The following is a 20,222-nucleotide window of genomic DNA, read 5'->3' on the forward strand; positions in this document are numbered from 1 at the left end:
CATCAGACATTACAAAAAAAATTGCATGTGAATATTTAGCTGATTTTAAAGGATAAAAATTCTGTTAAAAAAATCACAAATACTATCCAAAAATATAAACCCTCCACTGTTTTCAGCAAATGACAGTAGGAGAGGTAATAACATTGCTGCCACTTCAAACAGAATGTGTAAAAGACAGTTGTATTTAATTCAGAAAACTACCATTAAATCCTCACTTCATGTCATTGATAGATTGTTAGAACTGCAGCAAAAGGAAGTATAAGGAAACCGACTTTACCACAGGCTAGTTGATATAAACAAGAGCTAAGTTCCTATACATCTCATCAATGTTATATAATGAATGAAATGATGTTATTTGAGGACCTGCTGTACAGACAAAAAATATTTAGGTTTCCTAGCAGTCAAAGCTATAAAAATTTGAAAGTATTTTTTTTTTTTTTTTTTTTACTCTTTTCTATCCACTCAATTTTGGCAGGAATGAGTGCAATACACACTCATACAGCTGGTCACAGTGTAGACTGGTACCTCTTCGTCTGGAAAGCAATGTGACAAATCTTATCCAAGCCCTGAAACTGGTTAATCACTTTGATGCCATAATTCTCAGAACAGAACTGCATTCTAAAAAATTAACTAAATATATCAACAATGACTGATAATGATATTCATCCAAACCTTGTTTAAACTTGTGTAGACCTCTAAGCAAACTACACATCCCAGATTATGGATTAAATATATGAGGGTACAATCATAGGATGAACAATTACGCTGTCTTTTCAATATGTATCCTAAGGATACTTGACAACAGGGAAATATGTTCTTAATATTGTAAGGGAAAAAAAGGATATGAAAACTCTATATACAGTGTGGATTAGCTTTGGGAAAAAAACATGAATATTTGAATATATGAGTATGTACATATAAGTATTTGGGGGGATCGGAAAGATGACGAGAATATATCAGACTGTGGGTGGAAGTTTCTCTCTGCTTGGAAGGATGGCGCATGCGTGCTCCCTCCTTAGCCTGTGTCGCTGTTGGAAGCCAGCTCACCTGCATAATCCTCTGCACCGTAGTCATCGGTGGGGTCTTCAACCCGGCTGTAGCGGACACGTTCCACTTTAGGAAACTCGTTGGTCGGTGAGTATGGCTGCACGGAGGTGCCATAGAGAACCAAAGACCATTCCTTCAATTTACCTTGGGAAACAATAATAAAACCACAGCATGACCACATATTCACTCCTTAGCCTTATAATTTCTTTAATCCCTTTTTCCCTAAGAAAAAGCATCAGTAGAAGAATTGTGGGAAACAGAGTCATAGGAATCATTACATCAGATACAGGGCTAGAAACACCCATTTACCACTGTTTGCAGAATTTACTATGTAATAATTCACTCACTATATATTTCTGAGTACCAACTACAGATTAGGCCTTGACTTAATGATCATTTATAGGTAGGCTAAGAAACAAACCCACCTCACATTGCTGGGCTGCATTTCAAATTATGGATATTTAAAAGAATGCCAGAATTTTACAGACAGCTTTGTTTTTCTAGGTATAAAAAGCCTTATTTGAATTAAAAAAATGTTTGGTGTTATCTGACTTGTTTATCAATAGAAGACAAAAACAACTGCTTTGTTCCACATGATTCCTGAAGCAGTCATTCAATCTTTTTTTTAAATCCTCACCCGAGGACATTTTTCCATTTTTTGTTCACATAGAGTGGGGAGGGAGAGAGATAGAGAGAGAAACATCGATGTGAAAGGGACACATCAAGTGGTTGCCACCCGCTAGACCCAACCAGGCCGGGACAAACTGCAACCGAGGTACGTGCCCTTAGCGGGAACCAAATCCGGGTCTCTCTGGACCGCAGGCCGACACTCTACTGCTGAGCCAAACCGGGTAGGGCTCAATCTTTTTTAAAAAAATTTTTGTTTTCTTTATTGATTTTAGAGAGAGAGGAAGGGAGAGACAGAAACATCTATGAGAGAGAACATCAACCAGTCGCCTCCTGCATACCCCCCACTTGGGATTGGGCCCACAACCTGGGCACGTACCCTGACCAGGAATCGAACTGGTGACCTCTTGGTGTATAGGTCTTTGCTCAACCACCAAGCTACACCGGCCGGGCACGTCATTCAATCTTAAGAATACATCACTGCTTATATTATCTGATAGACATGATAGCCACTAGATACATGTAGCAATTTAAATGAACTAAAAAAAAAAAAAAAAAATCAGTTCCTCTGTCATGTCAATTGCATCAAGTGTTTGATAGTCATATGTAGCTAGTGTCTATGAGAAAGCACAGCACAGACATAGAACACCTCCAACACTGCAGAGTGTTCTACTGAGCAATGAAATACATTTTCTGGTCAAGGGTGCCTTGAGACAGTGTTTAACCTCATTTAGATGGTATGTTCACATGCAACATTTTGCTTTAGTTTAGTCCATATTTATTCATTTAGTTCTTAGATTTATAAAACTCATTTTTACTACAAAAAAGAAAATTCCGGGGGGGGGGGGGTAGCGGGGAAACTGTCCTCAAGCCATTAAGCTTAATAAGATTCACATGAAAAAGAATCAACCATAACCAGAAGTGATTAATAAAAACACAGAAATATGCTGATAGAAAGAAAGGACTCTCCTTAGGCCCCTCTCCCCCGCCACACACACACACACACACATACAGCGGCCTAATACAGAGAATCCAGGCATGGTTCAGGGCCAGGGCTCTGTCACAGCAAGACAGTGGTGAACCTCAGGTGTTGCCTAATTCATCTATGTCACCATCTAACTGATGCTTATCATTTCTTTCTTTTTTTTCAATCCTCACCTGAGGATATTTTTCCATTAATTTTTAGATAGAGTGGAAGGGAGGGAGGGAGATGTAGAGAGAAACATTGATGTGAGAGAGACACATCGATTGGTTGCATCCCTCATGATTCTGGAAAGGGCCGGGGATTGAATCTGCAAACCAGGTGTGTGCCCTTGACCGGGAATTGAACCTGAGACCCTTCAGGCTGTGGGCCAACGCTCCATCTGCTAAGCCAAACCAGCCAGGGCTGATGCTTATCATTTCTAAGTGCTTACTGTGTGCTATGTGTCATCCCACTGTTCACAACAACTGGGAGGTAGCGACTTGTATTCCCAATATAGTTGATATGAACAATGATAAGGAAACTGAGGCACAGGACAGTGAGAGGACAGACTGATATTAAAACCCATCTGGGGGTTCCAGTTTAAAGTGGTGATGTAGGAGGATCCTGACCCATCTCCTCCCACGGACACACCAAATTGATAGCTACAGATAGAATAATTTCCTTTGAAAGAAACCTCATAACTAGCCGAGTGGCTCCTACATATTAGGCAAACAAGAAAAAACCCCATATCCAAGTGAGTAGGAGAGGCTGAGACAATCTCGCCATAAACCTCACCCCTGGTGCGCCGAGAACATCTGGAGGGAACTCGAAACCCCAAGCATCTCCCCGAGGAACAAAAGGTTTAAATCCCACACTGGACATCCCACCTTTTAAGACCAGCACCTAAGGGATGAGCCCCGTTAAACATGTGGCTTTGGAAGCCAATGAGCTCATGTACACAAGTCCCACAAGGTTCTGGCAAACTGAGAAGCAGTTCGTAAAGGGTTCCAGCAGACTCACCTGCCCCAGGCCTACCACAGGCAGCTCCTGAAAAGCACCTAGACTTTCTGTGCAACAGGCTCACTTGCTTATCTTAAAGCATCTGACTGGGGGGCAGGCCCTGAGAGGCCTGCTGAAATGGAGGCCTGGGGGCACCATCTTTGCCCATTCCCTCTGCCCCGCTCCAGCTCACTGGTATCTTCAATAAAGGAGCCTGTCCTCTTGTCTGGCACTGCTGTTTTTGTGGCTGCCACCCAGGGCACACCTCTAGGTTGCCTGGCTCTCGTGGCCAGCAGTGCTTATACTTGAAGGTTCCCTGGGACTGTAAACAGAATGGATAAGCCTTTAATAAGACTGATCAAGGAGAAATGAGAGAGAAATCAAGTAAATAAAACCAGAAACAAAAGAGATGTTATAACTGATGCCACAAAAATACAAAGGATCATAGAAGACGGCTAGGAATGACAGGCCAACAAATCAGACATAAAAGAAATGGATCAATTCCTAGAAACATTCACCACATCAAGACTGAATCATACAACAAGTAGAAAGTCTGACTGACCAATGACTGGTAAGGAGATTGAATCAGTAATCAAAAACCTTCCAACAAACAAAAGTCCAGGACCGGAAGGTTTCACTGGTGAATTCTATCAAACATTTAAAGAAAAACTAATGCCAATCCTTCTCGAACTCTTCCGGGGGCAAAAAAAGAATAGCAAAGCTCATTTGATGAGGCTGGCATTACCCTGATACCAAAACCAGACAAGGACAACACAAGAAAATAATATTACAGGCCAATATTTCTGATAAACATAGGTTGTTAATAATTTTTGCATCTGAGTTCAACAACATATTAAAAAGATCATACACCGTGATCAAATGGATTTTATTCCAAGAATTCAAGGATAGTTCAGCATCTGCAAATCAATCAATGTGATCTACCACCTTAACAAAATGAAGGATAAAAATCATGATTACCTCAATAGGTGCAGAAAAAGCATTTGACAAAATTCAACACCCACTTCCAATAAAAACTCAATAAAGTAGAAATCGAGGGAATGTACTTCAACATAATAAAGGCCATCTGACAGCTAACATCATACTCAATGGTGAAAAACTAACAGCTTTCCCTCTAAGATCAGGAACAAAACAAGGATGTTGACTCTTTCCACTTTTAGCCAATGTAGAATTGGTAGTCCTGGCCAGAACAGTGGGTCAAGAAAAATAAATAAAAGACATCCAACGCCAAAAGGAAGAAGTAAAACTATCACTATTTGCAGATGACATGATACACACACACACACACACACACACACACACACACACTCATATATTCATATACATATATATGTATATATCCCTAAAGACTCCACAAAAAACTTTTAGAACTAATCAACAAATTCAGTAAAGCTGAAGGATACAAAATAAACATACAAAAAAATAAATGAATCTGTTGCCGAGTTAGCTAACTTGCCCAGACTCCGTGGTGACTCTCTGACCAATTACGTGTGCCCAGCTCCCAGCCTGCTTCCTTCACTCATGGTGGCTCTCACAGAGCGGCACCAGGACGTACTGCTTGGTTTCCATGATCGTACTCACCATTAATAAGCTGCTGAGCCTTGCTACAGAGGAAATTAGATTGGTAAATAGAAGATGGAGAGGTACAGATGTAGATAAATAGATGATATACAAATGACTGTTCATCCTGCCATGCTACGTGTCAGTTATTTTTTCCTAGTTTGGAGAGAAAAATTTGCCTTGCTTTTCTAGTAGACTGATTGTCTAATGTAATCTCCCTGGGGGGATCTGTTAAGAGCTGAATTATCCCTGGGCAGAGCAATACTGGTGATGGGATTTTTACAAGAGTGGTCCACAGGACTCTTAACATAATTGAGTCTTTCTCTGAAGGCCTTTTTAACCTGCCAGTATCACTTAACCCAAAAAAGAAGGCAGCAGAGAGATGAGCAACAGTTCTGTTGCTGACCTCAGTTCTCACTAATCAGCAGAGAGTGCAATAAAAACCACAATGTGGTATCACCTTACACCTGTTAGAATGGCTGTTATCAAAGAGACAAGAAATAACAAATGTTGATGAAATTGTGGAGGAAAGGGTACCCTTGTGCACTGTTGGTTGGAATGTAAATTGGTGCAGCCATTTTGGGAAACAGCAAGGTGGCTCCTCAAAAACGGAAACATAGAACTACCATATGGTCTGGAATTCCACTTCTGGGTATTTATCCAGTGAAATTAAAACACTAACTTGGTAAGATACAGACACCCCTATGTTTATTGCAGCATTATTTACAACAGCGAAGACATGGAAGCAACCTAAGTTTCCACAGACGCATGGATAAAAAAAAAACAAAAAACTATGGTACTCATGGTCAATTACACACATACAGTGGAATATTATTTAGCCATAATATGAAAATCTTGCCATTTGAAACAACATGGATGGACTTTGAATGCATTTTGCTAAGATAAATGCCATATGATCTCACTTATATGTGGAATCTTAAAAGCACACACACAAACCAGCACACTGGAAACAACCAAGCTCACCGATACAGAGAAAAGGTTGTTGGTTGCCAGAAGCAGGGAATAGGGGGTAGGTGGAAAGGGTGAAGGAGGTAAAAAGGTACAACCTCCCAGTTATAAAATAAGTCATGGGGATATAATGTTTAGCATGGTGACTGAGTTAATAACACTGTATTTCATATTTGAAAGTTGGTAAAAGAGTAAATTTTAGAAGTTCTTATCACATGAAAAGAAATTTTGTAACTGGGAGGTGATGGATGTTACTAGATTTATCGTGGTGATTGTTTCACAATATATACAAATCTTGAATTATTATGTTGTTCACCTGAAACTAATACGTTATATGTCAATTATATACCTCTGATAAAGGGTTAATTTTAAAATATATAAAGTACTCATACAATTCAACAACAGGAAGACAAACAATCCAATTAAAAAATGGGCAGAGGATCTGAATAGACACTTCTCCAAAGGGGACATACAAAAGGCCAAGAGACATATGAAGAAATGCTCAACGTCTTTAGTCACTAATCATCAGAAAGATGCAAATTAAAATGACAATGAGGTGTCACCTCACATTTGCCAGAAAGGCTACCATCAACAAATCAACAAAGGACAAGTGCTGGTGAGGATATGGAGAAAAGGGTACCCTAGTACACTGCTGGTGGGAAGGCTTCTATGCAAAACAGGATGGATTTTCCTCAAAAAAATAAAAAATGGAACTGCCCTTTGACCCAGTATTCCCACTTCTAGGAATATATCCTAAGAAGCCTGAAACACCAATGAGAAAAAATATATGCACTTCTCTGTTCATAGCAGCACTATTTACAATTGCTAAGATCTAGAAACAGTCTAAGTGCCCATCAGTAGATGAGGGGATAAAAAAAATCTGTGGAATACTATGCAACTGTAAGGAAGAAAGATCTCTTACCCTTTGTAAGAGCATGGAGGGTCCTGGAGAGTATTATGATGAGTGAAATAAGTCAGTCAGAGAAAGACAAGTATCACATGACCTCACTTATTTGTGGAATCTAATGAACCAAATAAGCTGATGAACAAAATATATCCAGAGATAAGGAAGTAGGGAACAGATGGACAAATTTCAGAGGAAAGGGGTGGGGGCGGGAAGAGATTAACCAAAAAATTTACATGCATATATGCATAACCCATGGACACAGACAATAGTGTGAAGGCCTGGGGGGTGGGCAGCAGGAACGGGGTGAAGAGGGTCAATGAGCAGGGAAAGGGGGACATCTGTAATACTTTCAACAATAAAGATAAATTTTAAAATAAAAGAAAATTCTGAATCCAAATCCTGTGTTTGTAAACCATTATATATAATACTGCCTTCCTGTTAATTTCCATAAGTTTAGGAACCTGACATGTAAAATTGTACATACATTATTCTGTTCCATGGTTTTCTGACATTTGCACTGGGTCAGCACATTGGTGTACATGTGGTTTGCCCTCTGCCAGCTTTTCTTTGGACTCACTTGTCAGTGACTGTTCTTTTCATAGTCAAGGTGCTGTCTGATCTCGGAATTCCAAGTAGTATGCATTAAGGAGACATGGATGACTGCCTGACACTGATGACCTATCTGACTGCCTGTAGGTAGCAATGCAAAAGGGAACCCTTTTCCCTGTAGCATTTCTCAGGTGTACAGATGGAGAATGTAACACAGGACATCATAGGAAATCCAACCCGTCAGTCACCCTAAAACCTGGTTCTTTTAATTTATAATTATTTTAGATCTAAAAATTGACCCTCATAGTGCTTTGAAGAATGCTGCCTCATAATTGATTACTTCCCTTTGTGCCACTTCTGAATTGCTTCATAAGTCCACTGAGGATACCCTTGCTGGGCAGTCCATCTCTATTTTTCACTTACTATGCAATTTTATTTCCTTAGAACTCTGACATAATTCACATCAAATACTGCCACCATTGGGCCATCACTTTTTTCTTCTCTATCATTTTTTCCACTTGCTAAATTCTATAGATTTTGCAACTGCAACTCTGTGTTAAGAAATAGCGGTATAAATATAGAATGAGAAAAATTTATTCCACTTGCTAACATAAGTACAGTCTGCCCAAGATAGAAAACCCAAGATAGGGTTTAACATTTTTTTTTTCTTTATTGATCTTAGAGAGGGAGAGGAAGGAAGAGGGAGAGAGAGATAGAAACATAGATGAGAGAGAACATCGATTGGCCACCTCCTGCCATGCCCCCCGCTGGGGATTTGGCCCACAACATGGGCATGTGCCTTGACCTGGAATCGAACCAGTGACCTCTTGGTGCAACCACTGAGCCATACAGGCCAGGCCCAAGATAAGCTTAATGGGCAACAAAACAAATCAAATAAAAATAACTGCTTCCAAAATCTTTAGTATGCATTTTAATAATATACAAATGGAAAGAAACAATAAACGAGTATAAACTCAGTTTGGAGCCAGAAATCACTATTACTTGGGAATGATTCTATCATTTAATTGGGCTAGAAAATTCTACATCTAGTAGGTTAATAAGAAACCCCTCATTAATTAGAGAGAGAAACCTTCCATTGGCCTGTACACCACAGAAATGATAGAAATGTGTGCGTGCACAGGTGCATACGCACACACACATACACACACAAAAGTGAAAGTCCCTTTTCACAGTTGTGACTAATCCTGAACCAAAAGGTTGGTTAAAGGAAGACTACCCAAAGATCACGTGTTTTTATGAAAGCGTCCTGACCCCAGGCCAGTAAGTAGCATTAGAGTATCTCTCTTCTGGCATAAAAGAACATCTCTAAAATGACTGGAGGTGATTGGGGTTAAACATGAACATTTAAATAGTATAAGAAGCAGCCAATGCTATGAAACAGACCGTCTGGATTTTCCGGGCCACTGCAAAGGGCTTTCCACGCAGGGAATCAGAGTAAATTGCCTGGACTCTGAACTCCTGGAGGGCAGAGAGATTTATATTCAGAGCCTCTGACCCTTGCACACAAATGTCAGGTCAATCAGCAGTGTGCCCCCAGGGCAGTTCCCTCTTGAGAGAGGAGGGGAGGAGCATTTTATCACTGACACCCTTTAGTATTGCTGGTTCACAGTGATAATAAAGTGCAGAGTCACTTTTAGTTTTATAACTGTCTTAAATTCTCAACAGAGAATGCACCCATCCCTTATGTCTGTACCTTAGTCTGCACCCCCCATTCCCCTTGGTACACAGCTGCCTCGTTTTGACAGTGTTTATTTCTCTGGGACCTCTGGCCACATAAAAGCCCTGTAGTGACACCTGCTGAGGGAGCCACTGGGAGGTCACCTCCACAGCAGGGCAACCAGCGCGGCCTCAGGAGAAGATGGGAGAGGAGCAGGTCCTGGAAACTAATTTATCTGAATGTTTTCTATCAACCTGCCTTGTTGACAAACCTTGGATTTCTGGGTAAAGCCTTGGCAACCATTATATCCGAACTGCATGTTGGAGGTGAGCTGGACCCAGATACCCATAAACAAAACGTGTATGCTGTTCATTGTGACCGCGCCACCATGTTGGTTTTAACCTCTGATACGGGACCACTGTGGCAATGCCGTGTCCAGAATTAGGGAAGAGAGATGGCCAAATTGTGTGATCAAACATGGACCTCTCAGAATGAGTAACTCTGACTGGTGGACAAAAAGTCTGGTAATCATATACTTGTGTTCACCTGTGTCCTGCCGTGTGCTTCCTCCCTGTGCAGCCCACTGTACCTGAACGGCACACACCCTCACACTTAACTACAGGACGTCTCGGTTAATTCATTCTGCCATCAGGAAAGGGCTGGGCTTGGTCGTCTGTCCTGAAATCACTCTGAGGCCTGACACTTCTCCGGATGGATTGAACACTTTGAAGCATGACTTTTTCAGACTATCGAATATGTGTCCACAGCTGGGTGGGAAGCTGGGCTACTTATCAAACAGATCATTTGTTACTGAGCCCAGCCCCCCACCGGGCTCGGCACAGGCAGTAGAGCTGCTGCAGACACCACGCAGTCTCCCAGCCCAGGCTGCCTGTGTCCTTTCCCTTCTGGTGGAGCTTAGAAATAAGCTTCCGTGACGAAGGAAGCAGGACGCACTCAGCGACAAGAGTCTGAGGTCAACCAGAGAGACCTTTGTTAACATCGTAGTTTCCACGTTTTTACTTTTTTTTTTTTTAAATGTCAAAGTTTTCTTTTCCTTACTCTGGGTCCATGTAGAGCAGACTACCATCCTTTGTTTTCTTTAGTGGCATAGGCCAGCCCATCTTGCCTGCACTGAAATCTAAGTGTAGAGTGAACTCAGGAAAAAGATAACGAAGGAAACGTGTCTCCGCTTATGACCAGGCAGTTTAACTAATGCAGGTGGACTCGGCTGGCTGGTTTGCAGATGGAGAAAGTAAGAGAAGCTGGCTGGAGATGTGGACCCTGTATTCTGAAATATCAATCAATAGCTGTCATGTTTTAATCCTGTACTTATATCTGGATATTTATCCTTTATTATCCTTGAATTATTACCTCTGAAATCGTAATCTTGCTAATTGAAAAACAAACAAACATGCAAAACATTCAAAACACAGGACCACATGAAAACGAATGAAGTTGATATATGAATGTGAAATACTCCTTGGCCAAAATGTACTCAGTGTTTCTACACAGCAAACCAAATTATAGAAGAGAAGTTCTCACCTGGAGTCTTGAAGTTCCTCAGCTGAGAGGGAGTGTCATAGACTTCAAGGATCCAGTCGCCAGCGGCTCGTTCTCCCCAGCAGTGAATGGTCATGAACTCCCAGTTTTTAAATCCTTCCATGGAGTGATCAAAAAGCCTGGGAGAGAACCATAAAAACAGTTTTATCTGTTATTTAAAACCCAGTGAGGGTCAAGTCAAGACCATGAGCAGCAATCTTTTCAAACCCACCAGCATGTTTGGCTCAACACTGGAGGCTGTACTCACCCTGTACATCGCTGATTAGTAGAGCCAAATGTGGGTCATTCATTGTTCTCCCACAGGGAACCAGGCATGCACTGGTCATGCAAGAGCAAAGCTTGAAGGCATAACCACTGGGGAATGGGGGAAACTGGGTTAAGACTTTACCCACAAGAGGGCTTGTTCCACGGGTTGAAGATGGAGTTCCTCACACTGCTGATGGGAATCCCAGATGGTACTGTTGCTCCAGAACAGTGTGTGGGTTCTTACTACACAATTCTGCAACCCCCTTCTAGATATTTACCCAAGAGCTGTGAAGACATACGCCCACGCAAAGGGAGCCACCTGTAAGTTCACAGCAGTCTATTCATAGCGCTCAAGAACCGCTCAGATGTCCTTCAGCGGTGGATGGTTCAATTACGGTAAATTCATACAAGGAAATACTACCCAGTAATAAACACGAATGAACTAGCAATACCAAGAATAAATTTCAGAAGCACTAAGGTGAGTCCAGGAAGTCAGACACAAAAGAATACATTCTAGAAAAGGTAACAAATAAAACAGCTCAGTGGCTATTGGACCGGGAAGGATGAGGGTAGGCATGGCGGAAGATTGAGGGGCGATGGAACTCTCTCACATCTTGAAAGTAATGGTATATGGTCGTACAACCACATGGGTAGGTTAAAATGCACTGCGTTGGTCACATTAAAAACTGAATTGTATTATATGTGAATTACACATCAGTACAAAGACTGCCCATGACTCTCCTCCAGTTTAGGGAGTCATGCCTCAGACTCCAACCTCGCCTCTGCTCTTCCGGCACGTCTAAGGATTTTCTACATGAAATCTCCTACTTGAAAGAGCTAAAATTATTTCTGTTTCCTGTGATGTAATCCTGAGGGACACAAAATATGAGGACAATAAAATAAGGAAGTAGAATCCTCATCAAGATTAAACACATATCAATAGATAATGGATAAAACTAGCACATGGAGAAACTGGCCCATCATTTATTTAGGCACATGATGTACATCTGACCACCAGAAGACATAGCCAACAGATTCCTGTAGAGATGGGACCTAGAAGGTGGAGACTAAAAAATGGGGCAAGTGGTAGATCTTTTTAAAGAGCTTTTCTTTTTTAAGTTATGTGCATCTCTTATTTTTATTGAAAAAATAAAATAAGAAAGCTAATTCGAGAGCCAGAGAGGTGAACAGAGAGGGGACAATGTGTCTAGTGTTGTTTTAGGAGCAATGATGTTCATTTACTGTGACATATTTGTCCTTCTGTGGATACAAATGCGAAGACTGTGGCAAGTGGATGTTGGTGCGATTTCATGTTCACCAAGCAAACTGGTGGCTATCATTGGACATTCTTTGTAGATCTCCCTATGGGAATAAAATGCGCCCTTTTAAAAACAAAAAAATAACTCGTTTACTCTGCTTACAACTTAATATATTGGAATTCTGTTTTTTTAAAAGTATTCTATCAATGTGTTAGAGGCTCCCTCTAAAATGCCGGCTGGATTCTAAAGCTGGAAGGTTGGGTAACAGCTGTGGGCTGTGAGGTAAATGGCTGACACTGAGCATTCCCAGGAGAAGAACAAGAAACAGGAAGATCACTTGCTACATGTTCCTTGAAAGAAGAAAAATAAAAGTTATTTGGCAGCATTCTCAAAGTATTCCATCTCAGAAACGTTGGGCAAGGCTGAGTTGAACATTTCTCCTTATGGGAGAACATCTCAGATCTTTGGATGCTCAAGTATGTTACGGTAAGCTCCATCATGGGGTCAATCACAGGCAGTGATTTTCAAACCTTGCTTGGACACAAAGCCCTTTTCTGATTTTAAGAATATCTGTATATTATCTATAAAGTTTAGCTCTGAACAGGGAGGGTGTGGTATTTTAATGAGGACTCGCTGGATCAGGCAGCTTTCCCTCCCGACAGGGAGGGATTCGTGACTCTTCACATGAATGTCTCCACACCATAATGGATCTTCGTTCGAGTCAGGACGGTCTACTTTATGGGGATCCTACTAATCATGCGCTGCCATAATAGGGCTCATTTCACAAGGTTATGGCTTAAAACTGGACTTGGCTAGGAAGAGATTGTTGGGTCATTATATAATTGGCTTATATACACAGGGCTCTTCCCGTGAAACCCAGAAAGTATGTATGCTGGGAGACACGGGGGTGGGGGGTATAGTTTTTTTTTTGGTTAATTCTCCCCTGGGGATATTTTTTCCATTGATTTTTAGAGAGAGAGTGGGAGGGAAGGAGGAAGGGTAAGGTAGGGAGGCAGAGAGAGGAGAGGGAGGGAGACAGAGAGAGAGAGAGAGAGAGAGAGAGAAAGAAACATTGAGGTGAGAGAGAGACATTGATTGGTTGCCTCCCATATGCGCCCCAACTGGGCTGGGGATCAAACCTGCAACTCAGGCATATGCTCTTGACTGGGAATTAAACCCGAGACCCTTCTGTGTGGGGGCCAACACTTTAACCAGTGAGCCACACACCGGCCAGGTCATGAGGAGCTTTTTCACATTGTCTTTCCTGCCAGAGACGCGTTCCTGAAGGGAGTATGTTGACACAGAAATAGACAGAGGCGGAAAACCAGTCTAGAACCACCTCTCAGCCCACAGTTCTAATTTAGGTTCTAATTTGTGGAGTCCATTGTGCCATCTGAGGTCACTGAAGGAATAATTTGTCACATAATACCTTTCCAAGACTACCGAACTTGAAAGCAATTCCCAAACAGTTTAGACAGAGCAGCTGGCCCCTTGCCGCATGTCCAGAATCGACAAAGGAGACTTGGGGCTGTGGTCACATGAGGGGCAGTCCTGTTTCCGCAGCCGCGGCCAGCTCGGAATTCCTCACGGGTCAATTATCTCACTGCTGGATTAGCAGACCCCGGGTTTCTTCCCTCCCACCCTTTCCTGTCCACCTTTGAAAATCATTCCATGGCTACCAATCACTTTTAAATCACATTGGAAACAAAAATTAAATATAAACCAGGTGCCAAGAAGAAACATTCACAAATCAACATTCAAACAAGTGTCTCAAAACTCAAATATAAATGGGCTTTGTCTGCGGGGCTCAGCAGTTACCCCCCAGTCTCTTCACGTGCTGTGGAGCTGGCATGATCATTACTTTCACAGGAACATACAAGTTGAGGAGAGGAATTAAAATGTGGCCAAACTTAAGCATTACATTTTGCTAAAAGAGTTGATGGGAAGAGAAACAGACCCTGATTGCAGTTGTTTCAACTAGCTGGGCATTCGGTTTTCTAACTTCACCCTGCCCTTTATTTTAACTCTGACTCAACACTTCCATTATTTTTATTTTTTAGCCCTATAGCATTGAAAAACACTGCACATGACAAAAAGTGATGTCGCCAGTAGGCTAGATTTGTGTTGCAAAGTACATACTTGCTCAAGACAATCCAGGGTCAAACTGCTGGACACCTGCTAAAGAGATTCTAATTGTGTGGTCTCCGTATATTGACTAAAAAGTCCAATGCGCAGTCTGAACACCGGTGCTGTGCCAACAGTGGAGAAACCAGCCGCAGGCCAACATTATTAGTATGGGTAACATGTCAATAAAGGGCCAGAGTGTTGCAGGCTGGAGTGGATGAACTCCATGCCTGTATCCACATCTCCTGTTGCGGTGAAACCCTGTCCTGTCAGAGCTGACTTCATAGTCATGTGCTCAACGAAATGACGTGCATGGTGGCGGAAATTATGCACCCAGTTATTATACCCCCAGCCCTATCCCTGGGAGCAGTTTTCAAATAAATTACTTTGGATGAAGCCCGATAGTACATCTTTTTGGGGAATTAACTCGGGAAATAACTCATATAATTACTGTAAGCTCCCTCCACCCCTTTCTCACTTAAAGAGTCTAGCCAGTCTGTTAAGGCTAAAATGTTCTTCTATGATGTTATGACAACTTTTTAACAAGACATTGTATAAATATTGACAGCTGTGTGTTATAGAATTATTCCCCAAACCGTAAATGGGTCTTAATTTCAGAATCATCCACTACTAAGGAAACAGTATGTATGTTCACTATGAAATTAGACGTCAGACCAATATTTTTGGAAGTTTTCTCTATTTTTAAATTTTTTAAGTGTTTTATGACAATTTAAGGTAGAGCTTAAATAATGCTTAAAGCACTCATTTGGCTCACTTGTATCTTAGTGTTTTATTTTCTTTAGATGTTCACTTTTGTAAATTTTAAATAATTTGCTTTTGAAATAGGATATGGAAAACACACTATTGGGTTTTCCTCTCTTCTAATCTGAATCACTTCTTTAAGAAAGGCTGAGCAAAAGGTAGTAGTTCTAGAGGTTTTGATGACCTAAATATATGAGGTTTTAAAAAACTTTCAACATGCCTACTATTACTAACTTAATCCCACAATGCATTTCTTCTTGTAGGTATACTTAATTTTCTTGAAGATTTTATTCCACTTTATAGTCGATGGCTTTTCTCTAAGTATCTGCTTTCTATTTTAACCTCCTTTGTAAATGACTTGTGCAGCATCCAGCACATACGGCCCACAGGTCTTCTGATGACACAAAAATAACAAGAATGTGTATGAAAAAGCTGGATAATCTTTTAAATAGATGCTCTTTAAAGTGTGGTGTGTGGATAAGCAGCTTCAGCATCACCTGGGAGCTCATCAGAAATGCAAATACATGGCCCTCACCCCAGACTTACAGAATTAGATCCTCTGGGAGAGGGGCCCAGCCATCTGTGTTTGATTGAGCCATTCCCCAGGTGCTTTGAGACTTGAAGTGTAAATAAAGGTTAGCACTTATTAAGTGCTTACTATGCCAGGCGCTGTGCTGAGGACTTGCTTTATGTTATCTTAGTTAATACCTATCACAGCCCTGTGAGGTCTGTTTTCCAGATGAGAGAATCACTTTTCCAAACTCAAACAAACAAACAGAAAATCAGTGAAATCAAGACACACCCAGCCCTGACTAACTCCAAGGCCATACCGCCTTTTGAATGAAGGAAGAGGGTTCTCACGGGGAGGCCTTATTGGAATGAAAACCTTTCACTGCAACTCGCAAATGCATTTATATAGCATGACACTTTACAAATGTCAACAGTCTGTTTCTGAACATGTGGGTAGGGCAGCGACAAAAATGATTTAAATGTAAACACCACGTTTAACCAGAGCTCATGATAGAATGCTATAGGTTTTGCAGTTTAGAAAGTGTACCTCCTCTGTGCTTCAGATTGTAATGAGAAGCAGAGATATTCGGCTGTAATCAGTTTAGGGAGGGAGGCATAGTTTCAGCTTTCAGTCCGAGGCCAGAATTAGGAACGGAGCACCAACCCAGCAAAACTAAATCTAAACCTCAATGAGTTGGGGGAGGGGGAGATTTAGGGGGAGAGAGGACGACAGTTTTTCACAATTCTACAACAGGCGCAGCTGAAGGAAGAATCTGATGAGGCAAGCTTTCGTCTGAGTATTTTCACACAGGCAGATTTTGACTATGTCGGAGAACAAAAGCTTATATCTGAAGTTGTTTTTGTCTAAAAACATTTTAAAGGGACCCAAGCCTCTCGAGCTCCCCTCCACGATGCTGGACCTCCGCATTCTCCCCAGACGTAAACAACTGGTGCTGATCGTCTGGCTTGGCTTTCTGTTGAGCGGGGCAGCCAGGCCAGGAGGAGGACCGAGAGGGTGGGAGGGCGGGGAGGAAACAAAGGGAAGAGAAGGAACTAGCCATTTGTTCATTCAGGGGCTGCTCTGTTCACTCAGGGCTCCCCCCACTCACTAAAGTATCAGCCTGGCTTGCCAGGGGCGCCTGCCTGCTGGGCGAATGGGGTGTGAGCTGGGGTTGGACTAGCTCTGAATGCTGCGGAGTGCCTTCCAGGCCTCAGCACCTGCAGATGCTCGGTACACTGTTCTTCCTCCAACAGCTGTTCTCCACAGGAGTTCCAGCAAGTGCCCGCAGCCTGGACAGGGCGGCACTGAGGCGCTCCAGACGGCCCACACAGACTTCACAGAAATGTCTAGGAAAATAAGCACTTGATTTCCTTTGGAAATTTACTCTTATGGATCATATTTTCATATTTTCAGGGCCCAAGACTACAGGACACCTATTTTTTCAATACTGAAAAGAACAGTCCCAGGTAATAAGGGAGGGCAGGTGTCCACTCCCTGGCTTGCCCCCTTGTCCATGTGTATGATTTTGCTTCATAAAGGGGGGTGTGAGCTGGCTCTCAGCATCCTTCCTTTTGAAGCAGCCAACCGTGCCCCGTGAAGAGCTGCCCTCATGAAGGGATGGCTGAGAGCAGATGGGGACCACTCTGCCACCCTGGCTTTCCCTCTTCATCTCCAATGACGCCCACGAGGGTACCTTTATGATTTACACCTTTCAAAATGCCTGCCTTGAACTGTACAGTATTCTTTGCTTTATGTGATCCTCAGAAATCTTGACTTCCTTGAAGGAAACATGTGTCTAAGAGAGGAACCATTCATTGCTCTCGTTAACAGTCTTTGCTACACCAGTTCCTTCTAGAACCTGACCTCTTCGTGTTTTCCTTGAGGTCAAGTGCTTGGCCTTCCAGCCCAATCTGAAGGAGACCCGGAGCGAAGTAGGCCTCCCCTTCCCCCTTCCCCACCTTTTCCTACGCTTCTTGCCGTCAGCTCCTGATCCTGGGAATGTGTTCTAAAACAGGGCCACGGTGACAGGACACAAGGATTCCTTGCCACTAGGTCTGAGCCTGAGAGGTTCTGAGTAGAGATTTCCTCTCATAAAATTAAAGCTTCAGAAGATGCCAGAAGGAGGAAATGCCAAAAGAAACCGTCTTTCCCTAGCTGCCTCGGTAGGAGGGACGCTACTAGTGTCAAGCACAGCAAGGACCAGGGAGCCAGGCCTGGAACATGGCCAGATGTGGCTTTGGGACCTGGTGCAGCTGGTTTTCATTTAAGGAGTCAGCTGCTCAGAGAAGTGTTTTGGGGAGCTGTAGACAAATGAATTCATAACATCCTTTACATCTCTCAGTGCCGTCCGCCCGCTTCTTCCACTCCAATCTGTCTGCCTCATTTCAGTGGCTACTTATTTTCCGGAGATGGAAGATGTACAAGAGAGCAGCAGCCCAGGAAATGCTCCAGACCTAGAAGATACACTCGGGGTGCAAGCCTTTTCCTCAGGAGCCCTTGAATGGGGAAACGGAGGTGAACCTCATGACCGTGAGTCACTGAGCATCTCAAGTGCCTGTTTCTTTTTCTCCGGCACAAGTCAGGCAGCACTCGGGCTCAGCACTTTGCAGAGAGCAAAGCAAATGTCCATGGTTCAAGAATGCGTGTGCAACCGGCGCCAGTGACGAGCAGAATCCACAGCTCCTCTGCTCACAAGTTTCCTCACTGAAGTCATTTCGGGGGAAGCCAACAAAGAATACTAAAATATGCAGGAAGAGCCCAGAAAGGCCGAGGAGGCCGTTTTCCAAGGACACAGCAACTGCAAAGGATTGTTTTTCTACAATGGAGGGGGCTTGAGGCATAAGAGCCACCCATGTGTAAAGCAAACCTTTGCATTTCACCTGGATACTTCTTCAAGTTCAACACAGATGACTAACAGTAAAGAAAGAAACAACAACAACAACAGAGAAAAGGTCTTCTCTGGCATCGGTAACAACAGCGAGTGGGACCTCCATCAATCACGTACTTGTGCATCTGAAGGTCTTGCTAGCTGAAAAGCAGCATCAGGCAGGTACTTGCAATGACCTGGCAGGCGACAGTGGAGGCCCCTGTCTGCAGAACAAGGAGGGCATGTCCAGCATCCTTCTGTTCCTTGCACCTGCACACACTTATTCTGGCTAAGCTGCGCTTCAGTAAGTACCAAACACAGGTTTCCCTGTGCCAGAATGGAAGATGTTAGGTTTTCAAGAACACAGCACGTCTTCCAAGCACGGAAATAAAATGCACTTGGAGATTTTGGAATCTGTACTACTAGTCACCTAGAAGTGCTATTTATTGCTCGCCTTTTTTCTCACTGTCCTATAGCAGATGGAATTTGGGGATTTGGAAAAGCAGCCGGCAACTGCTCTGTCCCACTTTCAGTTCTGCTGGTTTGCGTTGGCTCCTGCCCTCCACTCCTCTGGCCTCTGTTGGTCTCCTAACAAAGATCACCGCTGCCATGGTCACCTGGCATGTGGACAGGTGGCTGTGTCTATATAAAAGGCTGGCTTTTGTTTGGACTCTATGTGCCATTGATGATGAGGTTTTTGCTCCCATTTAATATTCCTCTTGGAGAGAAATATCAAATTAAGGAATCTTTTAGCCTTCCTTCTGCTTGTGGTTTTATATTTTAGAACCATAATGGAAATGCAGTGTATAGGACAACCTGGCATTTTTCCATCTGGTCCCACTTGTTGACAAGCACCCCTCTTCCATGCTCCCAACAACTCAAAAAGCCAGTGGGGCACACAAAAACTTTTGCTAGAACATTCTGGCCTTTAATCAGGATCCTGGCAATACAATTACCTGCTGGAGAAATGTTTGGAGGGAGTGGGGAGAAGGGAAGAGGCAAAGAAGAGAAACTGGGTGCCCTCTTGGGCAATAAAGACTACAGGACCAACCTTTAAAATAGGGATCAGCAAACTACACAGCATCCTCAAGCTAAACCCAACCCTCTGCTTGTTCTGTAAATAAAGTTTTATTGGAACACAGCCTTGCCCATTTATTTATATCATCTACAGTGGTTTTTGCACTGTAATGGCAAAGTTGAGGAGGTATAACAGAAACATGGCCTGCAAAACTCAAAACATTTACTAGTTGACTGCTTGTAGAAAAAACTTTGCCAATACCCATTTTAAAGCAAATAGAATTTCCTTGAACTTCCAAAAATGCTTGGGCAAGAGAATTGAGTAATTTGCACCAGATGCCAGCAGACATTTGAGGAAAGAAAAGAATCTCAGAGACCTGAAGAGTTAGTGCTCTACCTTTTCTTTTAGGATCAGGACCAATAGGTGACCTTCAAGTTTTCTGTGGCATCCTTTTTTTTGAATCCTCACCCGAGGACATTTTCTCATATTTTGTTCAGATAGAGTGGGAGGGAGAGAGAGAGAGAAACATCGACGTGAAAGGGACACATGGAGTGTTTG

General features: G+C 42.6%; 1 protein-coding gene across 2 annotated transcripts in view; it reads right to left on the reverse strand.

Moving 5' to 3' along the window:
* PCSK5 (proprotein convertase subtilisin/kexin type 5) overlaps window positions 1-20,222 on the reverse strand; it is a 435,012-nt gene that overhangs the window by 172,172 nt on the left and 242,618 nt on the right. For both annotated transcript variants that reach the window (XM_036260761.1, XM_036260762.1), the window contains exons 13-14: window positions 10,861-10,997; window positions 1,048-1,191 (exon numbers count right to left, since the gene is read on the reverse strand). In XM_036260761.1, coding sequence (XP_036116654.1) covers window positions 1,048-1,191; window positions 10,861-10,997 — 281 coding nt within the window. The remainder of the gene's footprint in view (window positions 1-1,047; window positions 1,192-10,860; window positions 10,998-20,222) is intronic.

Source organism: Molossus molossus, unplaced genomic scaffold (genome assembly GCF_014108415.1).
Source record: "Molossus molossus isolate mMolMol1 unplaced genomic scaffold, mMolMol1.p scaffold_m16_p_14, whole genome shotgun sequence".
NCBI lineage: Eukaryota > Metazoa > Chordata > Mammalia > Chiroptera > Molossidae > Molossus > Molossus molossus.